The sequence below is a fragment of the Thermobia domestica genome, chromosome 18 (assembly GCF_964235325.1).
Source record: "Thermobia domestica chromosome 18, izTheDome1.hap1.1, whole genome shotgun sequence".
In the NCBI taxonomy this organism is placed as follows: domain Eukaryota; kingdom Metazoa; phylum Arthropoda; class Insecta; order Zygentoma; family Lepismatidae; genus Thermobia; species Thermobia domestica.
Genome location: NC_137471.1, coordinates 24,454,849 through 24,472,285, shown reverse-complemented (window position 1 = coordinate 24,472,285; position 17,437 = coordinate 24,454,849). Strand labels below are relative to the sequence as shown.

Here is a 17,437-nt window from a genome sequence, read left to right as displayed (position 1 = left end):
ATACTTCACCTAGCGTACAATATACGTTTATTTATATACACACAACAGATAGGAATTTTTAGAAAAAAATCATAAGACTAGTTTTTTACATTTAGGAAATTGTTTCAACTTTGTACAAATGAGCAATTACATAAAACAGTAATCTGAGAATTATCTGAACACAATACTTATATTTATTCCATGAATACCATGTGCACAATCATCTATATTATTTCACGTGAAAGTGAACATCTAATTACTGAACCATTTCCGACTTGTTTTCGCTTAAAACAAACAAAACAAAAAAAAAAAGAACTATCCATACTTTGATACATTTATTATATTTATTTGCAAAGAATATATTTTACATAACAAATACAAAATTTCACATTCTCACTTTGACCCTGATTTAAAGAACAAAATTGAGCAAAAAAACAAAAATGATTGTCGGTACTTCATTGTATGAGTAGCTCGGGCGAACACAATGCTAAGCGCCATTTCTGATAAAATTGAGTTATTGGCTGGAATGGGTTGTGATCGAACTACAGAAGAGTATGTACGAAGTTTTATTTCGGAGATGTACCTGTAAACGACAGGAGGAGCTTGTTTGATATGAGTCATTGCATTGAATTGTATGGGAATGGCCAATCTTTTTTTTTTGTTCAATTTATTCGAAAGTTAGAAATACGTGACATACCATTATGTTCGCCCGAGCCACTTATATACTTAGACAAACATTTAGTGAAATACACCCATGATGTTTAATATACGTTTTCCTTACAAATAATTGCTTTATCTTACACTTGTGCACGGTGCGTACAACGTTACATTCGATCTCTAATGATGCAAGAATTTTGTTTTCTGTTTCAATGAAAGAGGTATACGATCAAGTGTCAGTTGTAGAACAATGTATCTCGAAAGCTAGTCAGCTTGACAGGGAATGGTTATTGGTAATATTTTAATATATTGTCACTGTGGACGAAATATGCTTTCAATCGTTGACCGACACTGCAACACATCTTGCTGCAAATGTTGACACACTTTGTGTTTCCAGTATTAAGTCAATATTATCGGACTATACCTAGATGCAGCACCTTACACTTTCTTGCAGTTAAAATGTCTACCTCCTATAAACTAATAAGAGATCTTATCTTCTATGTTTATACAGACCTAATAACTGTATTAGGCTGATTATCCTATAAACTTAATGAGAACTCCATTTTGAAATTATTCAATAAACCATTTTGATCACATAGACAAAGAAACCAACTGTTAACGGTACTTTCTTTCCATAAAACATTATTTTGGTGATAATTTACAATACTCTGCATCTCAAGAATAAACAAAAATGGTGCAGATTAAGAATAAGGTTTTCAAGATTTGAAAAACTCATTGATAAGATTATTACGTCAGGAAGAAGCACTAATAACAACTACGGAAATGATTTATGCAAGCAAACGTACCGGTAACTACAGTAAAAATCATATAGCAGACAGAAATTGTATAACAGTGTATCATTAACGTATAGGCATTCATAAGGAAACACTCACAGGACGCAAGAGCTCCGTTAGAGAAGTTAACTTCCGATGTTGGTTTGCTGCAGCTTAAGTCACCTAGATAACGTCTACCAACGTGCCTTCGGTACCTCAATTCTCTTTAAAATTCGCTTCTGTCCGGTTGGTATCATTTTTACAATTCCATGTGGATGACGAAGTGAGTATGGGAAATTGCAAAAAAAAAAAAAAAAAAAAAAAAAAAAAAAAAAAAAAGTTTTTAAACTATTAAGAGTGGATTTTATATGAAAGACAGTACATACATTTAGCCATTATATACAAGAAACTTTATTCTGCACTGAAAAATTTTACAGACTGGTAGAATAATTCATTCATCTTTTGGTACATGTCATGGAAAGAACCTCATTCGTGATTCATATTCTTATTACGTACTTGGAACTTCGTAAGCTTATACTTAGCAATTTAATGCACGAAAATTGTTAATTCCTCAAAGTGCCTTATGAAATATTTTAGAACTTAAATATTGCCTAAAGAAAAGCTTTTTATTAGTGTAATGGTGATGTAAGACCTTGATATTCATGCCAATAAAAAAAAAAAAACAACTCAGAGTTGATTACCTTTGATGTATTATTGCTTTCCAATTCAGTCGTAAACGTTAATGATACCTGCATAGCAGGTCATTACTACCAATCAGCGAAGAACAAAAGTTAATTTGGAAGAAATTATTAGAACTTTTGTTCTCATTTAGAACTTGTGCTCTTCATTCTAATTATCTGCTGGTTATCAATTTATAATACATAATAAAGAATGTATTGTTTAATGGATTATATTTAATAAAATGGAAAATGTGCACTTGTCAAACATTTTAAACAAAAAATACATTACTATTATTTGCATGCATAAACATATAAAAAATAAAGCCAATCTTATTACAGTTTATATGTTAACAGTGCGGTGCCGTGGGGGGTTTCGGGACGACAACCCCAGGCGCCAAAGTAAGAGGGCGCAAAATTCGGGAGAGGAAAAAGGAAAGAAGAAAAAAGAGAGGAAAAATTACTTGGAATATTTTAAATCAACAGCAGTATTTTTCAATATAATATTTAATTTGACCAGAGTGTCAGATTTATAGCATGAAAATGCATGTGCACATATATAAAATGGAAGGAAAAAAAAGTAATAAAAAGTGCTCAAAATCAAGAAAAAGCAGGGTTTGTTTTTTGAAAATTTTCTCACGTTTCGCGCCAATCATGGTGGCGCTTCGCTGTTGGTCTGCCGATCTCACCTCATATGTACGGGGGCGCCGTCGTATACTCTCGCCCCGGGCGCTGATTTTCCACGACACTGCACTGTATGTTAAACCTCTTGAATTGAAACAGGATGCATCAGAATACCGCAGATAAAAGATCAAAGAGAAAATCATATATTTTAATCATATATTTCAAAGAGAAAAATAATGTAATGAATTTTCTAAACTTCAATAGACATATTGTCCATCAAATATTGCTTGCAATATGGACATACATGGAATATGGACATGTGAGGAATCGTCTTCCAAACGATGTCGGTGTTGTTTCGAAACACTATTACTCTTCCATTGTGAAGTAACTTATTTCATCCTTAATTTAAAGATAAATACCGATTGAGCAATATTACACACATACAGCCCAATTAAGGTGTTGGAAAATAGAAAAGAAAAATTACTATATGCACTATACGAGTATCCTGTAAAATTGTATAGGAATGTTACGTATCAGATTTCCTAAGCTTTCTTTATTTAAAAAAAAATAAATAAAAACGTAATGAGGCTCGCCATCTTAGCTATTCCAATCACGGATTCTCCAGAAATTCTTTATATACATATATGCAGGGGCGGCAATTAGGGGGGCAAGAGGGGCAGTTGCTTCCCTCACTTCTTTGAAGTGACCCCTTAATGTGCAAAGTTTCATTTGGAAATGTAAAATTTTTGTGTGTATTACTGGTTCATAAAAAAAGAAAAAATGGTGGCGTATAATACGTTGCCATTGCGTAAGTACGTATTGGCTATTATTTGTCTTCCCGTGGAGTTAAGAAAGCTACAGGAATTGCGTTTTAATTGTAATTGCGTATTTCTTTAAATTCGTAGCATACTCTTGTAGTATTTACTGTCTTTCATTTTCTAAGAGTAATAACATACATTTAAAGGCATGTGTGGAATTAAAAATATAAGTTGTTCATTAATCCCCAGTTTCAATGTAATTTCTAAAAAACAAGCCTCATTATTCATTACTATGATTAATATTATCATTTCTATGTATTTGCTTTGCAAATTTGTTATTAAATAATCTGATCACAATTTTCCAGACAGAATTTTAAGATATTCATGAGCAAGGAATCAAATATCTTCTTACACTTCCATTGTTTAAGAGTACAAAGGGTAGTACCTACTTGCGTTGCTCTTTTCAATTTACTTAATAAAATATGAAATACGATATATGGTATTTTAACTGAAAAAGATAGTATCCTATTAGTTATACAATCTTTTGTTAAACAAAGTAGAAACAACCAGGAAAACTAACATTGATATACAAATATTCAGATCATGTCTTGTCCCCCTCCACTTTTAACGTCCAATCGCCGCCTCTGCATATGTGTTTATACATGATTAGTTTTGTAACAGAAAATTAGAAAATTACAGAAATTGCAAACTTTTTTAGTTGTGAAATACAAGAAAGATTTTTAAAAAATACTTTTACCAATATCTTTCAAATCACACAGAACTAATATTACATTTTCGAATTTCGTTGGAAAGATTACAATGAAAATCCAATTGCACGTAAACTTATCATATTGTACAATCATTGACAAAAGTAGGACATCCCATTTATACAAACTATACTATTTTCTTTTGTCGCAGGATCTACAATCACACCGTTCAAAGTTGTCCGCTGCAAAGTAATCCTTTTCCGACGTAGCTTTCTTTGGCCTAAACAGAATTAAATGAGTTTTGAATACTAGGTTATATGAAATATATTCATCTATACTAGTTGTTTTTTCAAACTGTAGTCCGCGGACCACAATTGGTCCTTGAAGTATACCATTATGGTCCTGTTATACTGTAGTTAAGAATCTCAAATAGTATATATTACAAGACATAATTTAACATATCATTAAATTATAAAAACCAATATCTAATAGCTTAAATACATGTATTATCATAAAATGTAACCTTCCTTTTTTTTAAAAAAAAAAAAATATTAATATATTTTTTCTATCAATGTCAACGGAATTATAATTAATACCATTTCAAAACATACTGATATTAACATATGCTCAAATATTTTTTTAAGGAAAAAAAAAAACAAAGATAATTTTGCTTTCGAAAAAGGCAAGTGTAGGATGATCCATAAATATTCCGATTAATGAAAGTGGTCCCCATTTGAGAAAAGTTTGAGAAAAACTTATCTATATGCGATGTGCTAAAATCATTCAATTATATTTACGCAATAAAAAGCATTAATGGAAGAAAATATTTCTGCACAGCGGGTAACTTAATGATCGTACAATAATCATTGTGTAATCAATTCATTTACACAGTGGTCTTTTTTTAAAAGAACATATAGTCTGTCATTTCACTAAAACATAGATATAGGATAACCAGCTAGAGTGTTCTGGTTGATGTAAATATACATACCACAGTTTTTAAAGAGCAGCCATCTTTGTATAAAAATCATAGTAGTTGTGTCAACATGTGATTGCAAATGTATTCACTTTCGTACCAAGGAAACATGTCCGTAAGGAACAGAAGCTTAAGTTTTTTTTTTCTTTGTTTCATGCACTTAAATGAGTTTCGTGTGTTATATTTTGTACATCATGGCAGACCGTGATACAAGATTGGATATTGATGAAATATCCCAGATGGTCTTTCTGTATTTAAGAACTAATCTTTGGAGATTGATATGAGTTTTAAGATTTCTACACATGACCGTACATAGAACACAGTTGATGAGAATGCAGCTGATGGTAATAGTTTTCTTTGGTTGAAGATGTTACACTGTCTTCTGTGGTCACAGAAGCATCTTCTGAAGAAGAGTCTGTTGAGGTCACAGAATCGTCAATCTTAGATTTACCTTCACCACTTTCTTTGTTACCCTTATTGCTGGTGGACTTAGAACCCCGACCGCCGGACGATTTTCTATTTGCGTCGTGAGTTTTGACATGTTTCGCGAGATGATCCGATCGCATGAACCTTTTGTTGCAGACGGGACAAGCAAATCGCTTCTCACCTGTGTGAGTCCGCAGATGGCGTTGTAATTCGTCTGATCTTGTGAAACTTTTACCACAGAAGAGCCAATTGCAGACAAATGGACGTTCTCCCGTGTGCCAGCGCAAATGAGCTTTCAGGTGTGATGTTTTTCCGTACGTCTTTGAGCACCCAGGGACGTGGCAGACATGTTGACGCTTCCGTTGAGGTTGTTGTCCTGCTGTATTGCCTCCATTTTGACAGTTTGGACATCGACAACGACTGCAGCGCCTTGATGCAACTGCTGCAGAAGACTTGAGCATTGCAGCTGCAGCAGCAAACCGCTGTTGGTGATACAAGGTTTGGTCTGTTTGAGCTGCCTGATGATGAGCAAAGAAATACGAGTTGGTGAAAGCTGGCGGCGAAGAAGTGGCAACCGGTTGTTTTGCAGTTGACGCCTGATGAAACCACCAAGCCATCCTGGAATTACAGTCCTGTATTTGCTGTTGCTGATCAGCAGCCTCCAGTGGTGGAGGTGACTGTGCTATCACAGGTGATGACGGAAGAATTCCAGCAGTGGATTGAGCACTAGTTGGGGCAACAGCAGATGTGGAATGATATTGATGTATTGATAAATTATACGGTGCAGAGTTTGTGGTATTACCAGCAGGGACTTGTGGACTAGCTGAAAGAGCCATATCATGGTGGAAACCTGATGAGTTCTGCTGGAAACCAATGCTTTGTAACGTGACTTCAGGATATGTCTGCTGATTATGGTAGTTCCATGTCTGGAAATGAGATGTGGACGTTCTGGGAAAATCTGTTGAGGTTGACACCTGAGATCCAAGACGACTGCATGTTGCTGCCAACATTGTCAAAGGATTGCTCTGTAATATAAAAAAGAAACAAATATCGTAATAATTCATGAAAATATATCCCAAGAATTTAACCTAACAAGTACAACATTATGATATTAAAATATAACAAATATAGTAGTATGTTTACTCATTGTACTAACCGAGATGGTCGAAAGATCAACGAAGTGAAGCAGTACGGGTCTGGCCAATACTTGGCTGAGCAATTGTTGGAGAAAACTCGATTATGTTTGTAGTATGGTATTGACATAGCGTCGTGAGGCTCATTGAGCAGATAGCTGAGTGAAAGAAAGACCAGACTCAACACCGATATGATTCGCTATTCTGGCACACAAAATAAGTGATTGGTCCGATTAAGTTCTTGGGGAATTTATTCAATGGAGTTTGGTAACTTTTGTTTTCTTAAAAAAAATAATAATAATAATTATCAGACTTGGATTAAAATTCCTTCTGTTGACAAGAATTTTCTTAGTTGTTATTACCAGCAAATCATGAGCCTTACAACAGGATTGCTAGTCGAGGGGAACGTGTCCCCCCAATATTTTGGGTATGGCAGCAAATGGGTGAGGGCTAAAACTATTTATATGGAATAAGTAAAGAAATAGGAAGAGTAAGTGAGCTTCTTAAGTAATAGTATTAAACCAAAATTGAATCGAGGTAGTAGCCTAATATCCCCAACATATCCTATGGCACTCTTGAACATGTTATAAAACATACATAGGCCTAAGTTACTTATTTTAATATAAAGTGTAACTATGCTAAGCGGTCACACAAGTGTTCAGACACTTAACCGGTCAAATGCTTAGGCTATGTCTGTGTGGGAGATCATTGTTGTCGGAGCCAGCTGATGGTTAAGGTTCGTTCCACCACATCTCACACGTGTTCGATTGGGCTTACGTCCGGAGACCTGGGAGGCTAGAGTGGAAGGTGTACACCGGACATCGAGCGGTATGGGGACGCGCGATACACTGTTGGAAGATGGAGTCCCAGAGAGTGTCCAAGTAAGGTTGGAGGACAGGATTAATATCATACTATCCTAAATGACGACCAAAAGTGGGCGGGATATGTAGTTTATTCCTCTTTCTCTTATAAAAGACTAGAAAATCAAGTATGAGTGCTATATGACGAATGAGAACACGCTTGATTTTCGCTTTCATCTGCAAGTTTACATGCACGCACAGAACTATCTCTGTGTCTAAGGTAGAAACTATTTTCATAGCCGAATACCAGCAACACCTTATCATTATATAGATATAAAGTTCTCATTAAAATTAATTGAATGTGTCCCAGTGTATGCGAATATTCCACTCTTAAGGGGAAGAAGGAATTGATATCTATTTTTTTTCTTTCATTCAAAGAGGCGTCGTCTATCTCAACATTACGAGAAGACGGCTGAGTCATTTGAAACAAATTCTCGAACATAGTTAAAACTTGGAGTTTAATATGTATGCGACGAATAATGCATCTTATGAGCTCTTCATATTATTAAGATAAATTTTGGAACATAAACTCCTTATTAAGAGTAAGTGAACGTAATGCCCCAGTATTTAGAAAGTTCCATTTATCAGGGAAGATGGGGGTATTTTTATAGTATTTATCTCAATATATGAAAACAATCCAATATCCTTTTCAAATATTTTTAATAAATTTATTTGTGTGATATGAAGAAAGGATATTTCAACTAGTTTTCTATGTCCCTATTTAATATTTTCTCTATTTTAATACTTCTATTTATTTTTCTGTATTGCTTTCTAAAAATGAAGTATGATTAATGTTCAGGGACGATCATGTAGTTGTTGGTATTTAAATGCTTTTGAAAAAAAGGAAATGAATGCATACAAGGTGGCCCAAAAGAAGGTATGTAGTTCCGTAATGATCACCTCACTGTATTTTATATCATTTCTTATTGTTATCAAACAGATAGATCTAGTTTCTTTATTATTTGCTCTTAACGTGTTTTTACTTATAACTAAGCCCGGAACAGTCGAAGCAAATAAATTCATAAACTAAAATGTTATAATTGATCAACGCAAGGGTGTATACTAGGGGTGGACGGTTCCTGAAAACGTAAACCGCGGTTTCGGTTTGCCACTTAAACCGGTTTGGAACGGTTAACCGAAACCGAACCGAACCGTTTCCAAACCGAACCGAACCGATCCCAAACCGAACCGAACCGATCCCAAACCGAAACGAACCGATCCCAAACCGAACCGAACCGAACCCAAACCGAACCGAACCGAACCCAAACCGAACCGAACCGAATCGTACCGTTCAGAACTGTCCGTAGAACTGTGACAAACTAAACTGTCCAAAGGGTTTGGAACGTGGTTTCGTTTACTATTGGCTAACCAAAACTTAAGCAAACTCCGTCAAAGCAAATTCAGCTGTGTCCACATGGAGCTCAATTTAATCTTTAACTCACTCGTAACATACGACCAGTTAGCAGGTTTGTGTATAATAAAAGAATAAAATAGCAAAGAGCCTGAAAGTACTCATTGGAGTGTATATCTATCTATCTATGTATGTATGTATCTATCTATCTATCCATATATATATATATATATATATATATATATATATATATATATATATATATATAATGTTTGTATATCTTTTGTATCTATGTAGATAGATAAAAAATATCACACAACTAGATACCACGTATGCACAAAAAAAAATCGTGGCAATACAAGTATTTGATGGAGAAATGATCCCAATAAATTCCTTCAAATTAGAAGCATTTCATATGTCAACTGAATAAAAAAAAATCACTGGTAGTGATCAGTCTTTGAAAGAGATGAAATTCGTTGGGTTAAGTTCTGACCTGTTAAGCCCCCATTCTACAACTGCTTCAAATTCGAAAATGTTATTAATATTCTTGTTTACCTTCACTTTTAATATTCCTGCTCAAACAGCAGCTTGCATGTGTGTCTTCATTTCTCTCATTTTTCATACTTTTATTCTCACCGTCGTGATTAATATTATAAGAAAAGCGTGATTAACTAACCAGACTCATCATCATCAAAACGCCGAACACATATTTCAGACTTTGACCGTGCTCCTACGTACAATGTAAGTCAATACTCGGCACCTTGTATATCACATCGTTAACAAATCATTATATAATTACTTTCTGTAAATCTTCTTGTGAGTTTTACTGCAACGTTTGGATTGCAAGCGTAGCGAGCAAGAAATTTTTTAACAAATCTATTTCTTTGCAAACCGACAACAATATTGATTTAATAGGGCGCCAATACTTTTACGGGGCACCACATCGTTTACACATTTTCAACACTTCTTTCTTTTTTCTTATTGCTTGATCGGCGCCCTCTTGCTACCAGCTTCCCTTCCCCCGTAGCTACGGCTCTGGGTGTGGTTATCTTCTCCGTCACGATGTAGGTTTTGTACATTTGCTAATCGTACGCATAAATATCATTCTCTGGCAGAAGAGTTGCACTAAGTTGCAATCTCGCTATCTTCGATTCTGGACAGTGCATGGTGGAAAGACTACAAGGTGGTTGCATGCGCATGTCGCCTGGAGCGCTGTCGTGGCTGTGACGTTATCTGGTTTGCAAGAGACCACGAAGCGGCGCGGCTTTAAATGACCACAAGTGGAAATTCTTTGTTACTTTGTTCTTTTAAATGATATCGAGAATGCCTAACTGTGCAGTGTACGGCTGTAGTAATTATTACAGAAAAATTAAGGGAACTAATATAAAATACTTTAGATTTCCTCAAAAGAGGGGGAATGTCCCCAGAAATGGATTTTAGCTTGCAGGCGACAGGACAAAATAAACCTAAAATATGGTAAGTTTTACATAAAAGTAATAAATAAATGCAATGTTAAATGAAATTATAAAAAAGAGATTTCATTATATAGTTTCTTTTTAGTATTAATAGTATATAAGCCTACAGCAGCTTGTGTTGATTCTGCATACAAAAATCCAATTGGACGATTTAAAAGGCCTTTGGGGCAAGACCCGGATTCAAAATGATGAGGGAGGAGAACCGACAGAGCTGATAATTTCTATCATCATTTCCTTCTACATAAGATACTGAGATAAAATTTTCCCCACAGAGGCAGGCATGTAACTCGAGAAGGGAGGCACGATGATCTAGGAGGCTTACCTCCCTCGAGTTACGCAAATGGAGAGCATTGAACGCGTTAAAGTAGTTCAGGTCCCATTTCATTCTGTAGGTCTGCCTTCTCTGTAGCCTCGGTACTAAAACGGGACGTTGCACTTCAAATTAACTAACGAATGGAAGGTTCGTAATAACGATTAACGGTTACAAAGATATAAAACAATGTATTAGATCAAGAGAATAAAGTATCCACCTACCATGTCAGGGCGACATTGTCGGGACATTTTTACACTCAGATTTTGAAATTTTTCTTCATTTGAATCATAACTTTGGATAATTTACTTTGGATACATATTTAGGGGTTCCCTCCAGAATTACAAAATTAAGAATGACTGCAGTAAATTTTAAAATATGGTAGATTCTCAACCAATCAAGGAAGCACGATGGCTCAGTGGCAGAAGGCTCACCTCTAGTGCAAGGGGTATTGGTCCGCTTCTCGGTCAAGTGAGTTTCTGGTGGACAACATCGTGTCCGTGAGTTTCTCGGGGTACTCCCGCATTCTCATTCCACCAAATTCCAAATAATCATTCATTTGCACTTATCTTTTGTCTCCTTTAGTCCATGGGACAGAAAAGAGAAAACTTATCAAGAAAATTTAAAAAAATATATGTAATTTTATGGTTTATATGTTTTCTAGTCTAGCTGTTACACCCCTACATCGTCTTCACCTACGCCTAGTACTTTGTATCTTGCTTGAAATAGTCATGTTGCAATTTCTTTGGTTGAGGTGCTTTGTATAGTATATACATATTTATTTCTATATATTTTTAGAACACAATAGTATATGTAACATTTTATTTCGTACAAATGTTTAATAATACAGTTTGTTATGGCGTAAATTTTGACACTAATATTCAGAGAACTGTCAGTTTCACCAAACCTTTTATTCAGATACAAATTCTATAAATAAGCGATCAGCGATTTCAAATAAGATGTTTCTTTTTTTATAAATCAAAAATAAAAACGATGTTTAAAATATTAAATATGTGCGTCCCTGCTCAATAAAATGTTTAACCTCCCCTAGGATTCTGACGAAACTTACATAGGAGCAACCTCTTAAAAAAAAAATGTCCAAGCATAAGGAAAATATACGTACGTGCATTTCTGTTTACGAAAACCATGAATTCTACCTTGAGATATTCTCAAAATTTATATGGGGTCATCAGTAAAGAATTCTCTTTCAAGCAAAATAATAATAATAGTAAATCAAAACCGATCAATGTGTCACGAAAATATATAGAATATATAAATATATAATAATGAAATGCATTAACGACACATTGTGTTATAGATTATTCAGGCCTATACATACACGACTGTATTACTTCAGATGTTTAAAAAAGAAAAGAAAGAGAAAAGAAAAGAAAAGAAAGAAAGAAAGAGAAAAGAAAAGAAAGAAAAAACGGAAAATGTAGTGAGTAATATTGGCTTGTTCAAGCTTCAAAGTTGTTTAATATTAACTGATATTGCTGTTTCTTTTGCTATTGTAAACATCTTCCTTTGAATTCACTTAGCTTAAGCATTTATTACATTACGTTTATATAATTATTGTTTGTACTAAAATTTAAAAGATCACTATAAATAGAAGAGAAGTTTACATCCACCTTGTAGTCTTTCCACCATGGGACAGTGAATACAATGGCGAGGAAACATCTACCATTTCCCACTTTAATTTCTCTTTATTTCATCACCATACGGCCAAAGAGTGTGATTACAGAGGTAATAAATGAGTACATACGTGAGAAATTGTAAAAGATCTAGGCTTAATAATAGACCAAGGGCTTAGCTGGAATAAACACATTTCTGAACAGTGTATTAAAGCTAAGCCCATCTTACGACAGCTTTATAAATTAAAAGGCTATTTGTCGCAAGAAACAAGACTATATCTGGTTAACACTCTCATTTTGCCTCTGTTCGATTACTGCGATTCAATATATGGTAGCTCTCTCTCCACTCAAAATACTAGGGCAATTCAGAAAATACAGAATTACTCTTTACGCTTCTCTCTCAATTACAGAAAGTCTTAGCATATTCTGCCGGTACTTAATGAAAACAATACCCTACCATGTCCCGAAGACGATATCTCCGATACTGTTGTTTACTAAACCATACAATTCATTTAAATCATCACTCCAAACATTATTATTTAGAGATCAGAGACAAAGCACTGGCACACATGAAAAGTTACTACAGTATGAAATTGGACTAAAAGTATTAGTTTTTTTTTTTTTTTTTTTTTTTTTTTTTTTTTTTTTTTTTTACATTTACATTTACTGAGTGTTTTGCTTATCCTTAGTATTATTGAATGTACCATGTTATGTTGTTATTTGTATCTTGTATCTTATTTGTGTCTTTTTTTTTTTTTTTTTTTTTTTTTTTTTTTTTTTTTTTTTTTTGGTAATGATGACAAGGGTTAGGTGGCAGAGCAGCCTCCGGCTGAACCTTGCCCGCTGAAATAAAGAGAAATTCAATTCAATTCAATTTAAATTGGCAGACATTGATCTGGCATACGGGAAAGCGGACGGTAATGGCCGTGTGGCACAACGGTGTACAGACAACAGTTTCCTAATCTTAGAATTCCACACCACGTAACCTTTTTCAGGTGTAGATCGAAGATTACAAGAAACAGGATTGCTGGAAGCACACAGGCCCAATGCTGGACGAAACAGAACCGTATGGACTGTGGCTTTTGAGGAGGAAATTCTTGCTTGAGATCAGAGAAAACCGTCCACCAGCACACGGGTAGTAACTGCTGAAATTAACACCTATCATCGGCAGGTTTGGAACATACTTCACGAAAATCAGATGTACTCTTTCCATGTCCAAAGGGTGCATGCATTACACGCCATCCTAATATATCCCGCTTCATGTCTCGTATTCTCTTCAAAAATAAAGCTATGTTTTCCCATGATGGAGTGATGAACACTCACACTCAACATTTGTAGTCTGAGGCAAACCCATTTGGAATGTCAACTCGTGCCCATCAGGAACGGGTTCTGTGAATGTGTGGGCATGAATCGTTGATAATTCTCATCAGGCCGTACCTACTACCACAATGACTAACCGGGTGGGAGTATTGGATATTTTTGAGAGAGATTCTGCCTGAACTATTAGAGACTGTGCCACTGGCTGTTCATCGAAACATGTGGTTTATGCACAATGGTGCTCCAGCACATATGCTGTGGAGGTGCGAAATTGTCGCAACACATCCTTTCCGAACAAATGGACGGCAGAGAAGGACCGGTATCTTGGCCACCTCGCTCATCCGATCTTAACCACTTAGATTTCTTTTCCTGGGACCGTATGAAACAACTAATCTGCGCGACGCCTGTGCAATCAGAGGAGAATTTGGTTGCTCAAATTGTTGCTGCAGCGTGGAGCATTCAGGGAAACGCTAGGAGTGTTTCGACGCGTTCGCAGCGTCTTTCCCTTCGACGCCGCTGTAACCTTTGCATTGAAGTGGTGGGTTAAAACTTTGAACACCTTTTGCAGTATCCGTTCTGACAACTATCCTCTTTCCATGTAAACAAAAACTCCCCTCTGTACCTTCCTCCCTACAACTACCTTCTGTATGCAGTTCCGTTATACGATTTGGATCCAGAAATATCGGCCCCTGTTACAGTACGTACAAATACCGTGAATGGAAGGAATATTTTGTTTCACACCCGTCAGTTTAGCACATTGATTAAAAAAACGTACTGTAGTCGCATTTGTGTGATGTACTGATCGAAATGAATGTGCTAAAACAGTTATGTATATTATTATTATTATTATTATTATTATTATTATTATTATTATTATTATTATTATTATTATTATTATTATTATGCGTTCTTTATTTGTCTGTAGTTCTTGTTCAATTACTGTAGTTGTAAAGGAAGGTGCGTTCTCAAAAGCGTTGCGATATCATTAATATGAGCAGATCAGCAATCGGAATTTCTTTATTTTCAGTTACTTATCGGCTTGTGGCGTACGTATTTTTACATTCTAGAAAAGTAAAGTTTCCAGTGAGTTCTTGTACAACGACTTTACTAGTACTTTTTGAGGAGGTACGCAACCACACACAGTAATTTTTACTTCATCCGCCATCTTTTATCTTCGTGTATGAGTCAGAGCCCTGCAAGCCCAGGCCCGAAGACGGCCCGGCCCGGATGGATCTGAATTCTGTGCCCGGCTCGACCGGGCCCGGCCCGAATCTCGAGCCGGCCTGTAACCGGGCCGGGCACATTTCGGGCCGAACCGGGCCGGCCCGGCTCGGCCCGAACACTGTGAAAGACGGACCAGAAACTAATGTTGGCAGCCTGTGTTAATCGTAATGTGTTTGGGAAATTAACTCTATTCAAGACTGTAAAGTACTGTACTTCTACTACTCTTATTATTACTACTACTGCTACTGCTATTATTATTATTATTATTATTATTATTATTATTACTCATACTATTACTACTATTACTATTACTACTACTACTACTACTTCTGCTACTACAACTGCTATGACTTCGCGTCAGAGTTGACATATCTGGTGGTACATACTTTACAATCTAAGTACAGAAAAAATCGAAGAAATACTAGTTATTATGACCAGTCTGCGTAGAATGCGAACAGATGCTTGACGAGGGGCAATGGTGGCTCAGTAGGTAAAGCATTCACATCTGGTGCTAGAGGTCTTCGGATCGATCCCTCCTCGTGTTATGTGAGCTTTGTGGTGGACAAACATCGTGATCATGGGAGTTTTTGGATTAGCCCGTTTTCGTCCACTGTCTTCATTCCACCAATTTATCCATCATCATCCATACGTCTTGAGCCGTAATTACCTAAAGAACATATGAGAAAGTCAAGTCCTTGACCTACTAATTAGAATTTGTTCCGCTACCATTAGACCACGGAGGCCGAAACCATGAACTGGCGTGTTCATAAGATTAGCGCAATTTGTAGTAATGTTCAATTAGCACGGCAGTTTCCAAATCATATTACATGTTCCTGTATTCTTTATAATTCGATGCTACAATAATAATAACAAAAAACAATGATCAAATAAATCACCCAGACCCTAGGATCGATGAAGTGTTCCTGGAACGGGTCGTAACAAGTAAATAACAGAGCTATATGACGGAATGCGAGGCAGTAAATCAAAACAAAATCCACAGATATCATTGTTGAACGAAAAATACCTCGAAAGTCCCCTGAATGAAAAATGTATAGATATCAGTTATCAAAAATGCCTCTTAACATCACATATAATAGAAGGGATAGTTGATATTAAGAAAATGAAAATATAACGTTTCCTAAGAAACCAATAGTGCAAAATGAACATCGCTTTACTGTATGTCCTTGTATGCATCGAATAACACGTAAACAGAGTCAACAGTTTCAGGCTTTAGAGCATTTCTCCGTTCCTGAGTACTAAAAGCTCTTTCAGTAGACGCACTAGAAGCAGGGATGACGAGATACTGACGCGCTAATTTACATAATTTTGGTAATATTTGTTCTTGTTGCTTCCACCACTGCAGTATATCTAGTTCTCTTACACATGATGACATGTTGAGGTAGGTGTCTACTTAGCATCAAATTCACCAGAGACTGAATGTCTATCTTCCCAATCCATTAGTTTATTCTTCTTGGTAGGTGGTTCCAAGTTATGCCAACTAGGCTAAAGGAGACGATGATGATGAGAAATAAATGAAATAGTGGAATAAATAAAGTGGAAGGAAACAGGAGAACGCTGCGAACCCCCCCACACGGTGTTTGTCCACCACAAAGTTCACTGGCGAGAGCTCGGATCAAACCAGGGACCCCATACACCAGAGGTGAACGCTCAACCACTGAGCCACCGTTCCAGGAACACCTAATCGACCCTGGCGATTTGGTGATTTATTTGATCATTATATTTTGTTATATTTGTAGCATCATACTATAAACAATACATGAACATGTAACACCATTCGATATTTTCCTTGTTAATTGAACATTACTACAAATTGCACTGATCTTATGAGCACGCCAGTTCATGGTTTTGCCCTCCGTGGTCCAATGATAGCGTACCAAATTCTACTTACTAGGTCAAGTACTTGACTTTATTATACGTTCTTTAGGTAACTACGGCTCAGGCTGTATGGATGATGATGGGATGAACTGGTGGAAAGAAAACAGTGGGAGGAAGCGGGACCACCACAGAAACTCCCACGCACACAATGTTTATCCACCACAAAGCTCACATAGCATGAGCAGGGATTGATCCGACGACCTCTAGCACCACATGTGAGTGGTTTTGTATAACGAATTTAGCGCCATACTGTGTAGCGTCATCAGAATCAATTTGACTACACTAACGCGACAAAAGTAACTGTTCTCAAAAACAGCATAAATTTTCTTGGTTATCTGATAATATTACACCACGATATATTCCACATACAGGTGTAAATCATGCCCTCCCCCCATGTAATTTCAAGATGAATTTAATGTTTCATTCTAAACGTAGTTTCTCCTGGAATAGCATCCACCCTTCAAGTAACTGCCACCCCTAGCACGTTGTCTCCTAAATCAACCCATGCCGTAAAGTTGTCTTCCAACTGATATTAAGAGTTTTAATCCAAAATCCAAAGCATCAGTAAAAGTACCCACACAAGTACGACCCCTAAATTGTTTCAGTAATATCGAAATAATTTTAATCTGAATAAAGTTATACCGAAAAACGTAACATTCACCC

At 36.0% G+C, this 17,437-nt stretch overlaps 1 protein-coding gene across 2 annotated transcripts in view; it reads right to left on the bottom strand.

Annotated features, from left to right (window-relative positions):
* Positions 1-1,710: 1,710 nt before the first annotated feature.
* Positions 1,711-17,437, bottom strand: part of LOC145676180 (uncharacterized) — a 54,453-nt gene continuing 38,726 nt past the window's right edge. The window contains exons 2-3 of one of the 2 annotated variants that reach the window (XR_014129314.1): positions 5,164-6,599; positions 1,711-2,854 (exon numbers count right to left, since the gene is read on the bottom strand). Coding sequence is in view for 1 of the 2 variants with exons in the window: in XM_081747086.1 (XP_081603212.1) it covers positions 5,445-6,599 (1,155 nt within the window). In the remaining variant the exon portion in view is untranslated. Of the gene's footprint in view, positions 6,600-17,437 lie in introns of both variants that reach the window. The other variant, XM_081747086.1, reaches the window with a different exon arrangement.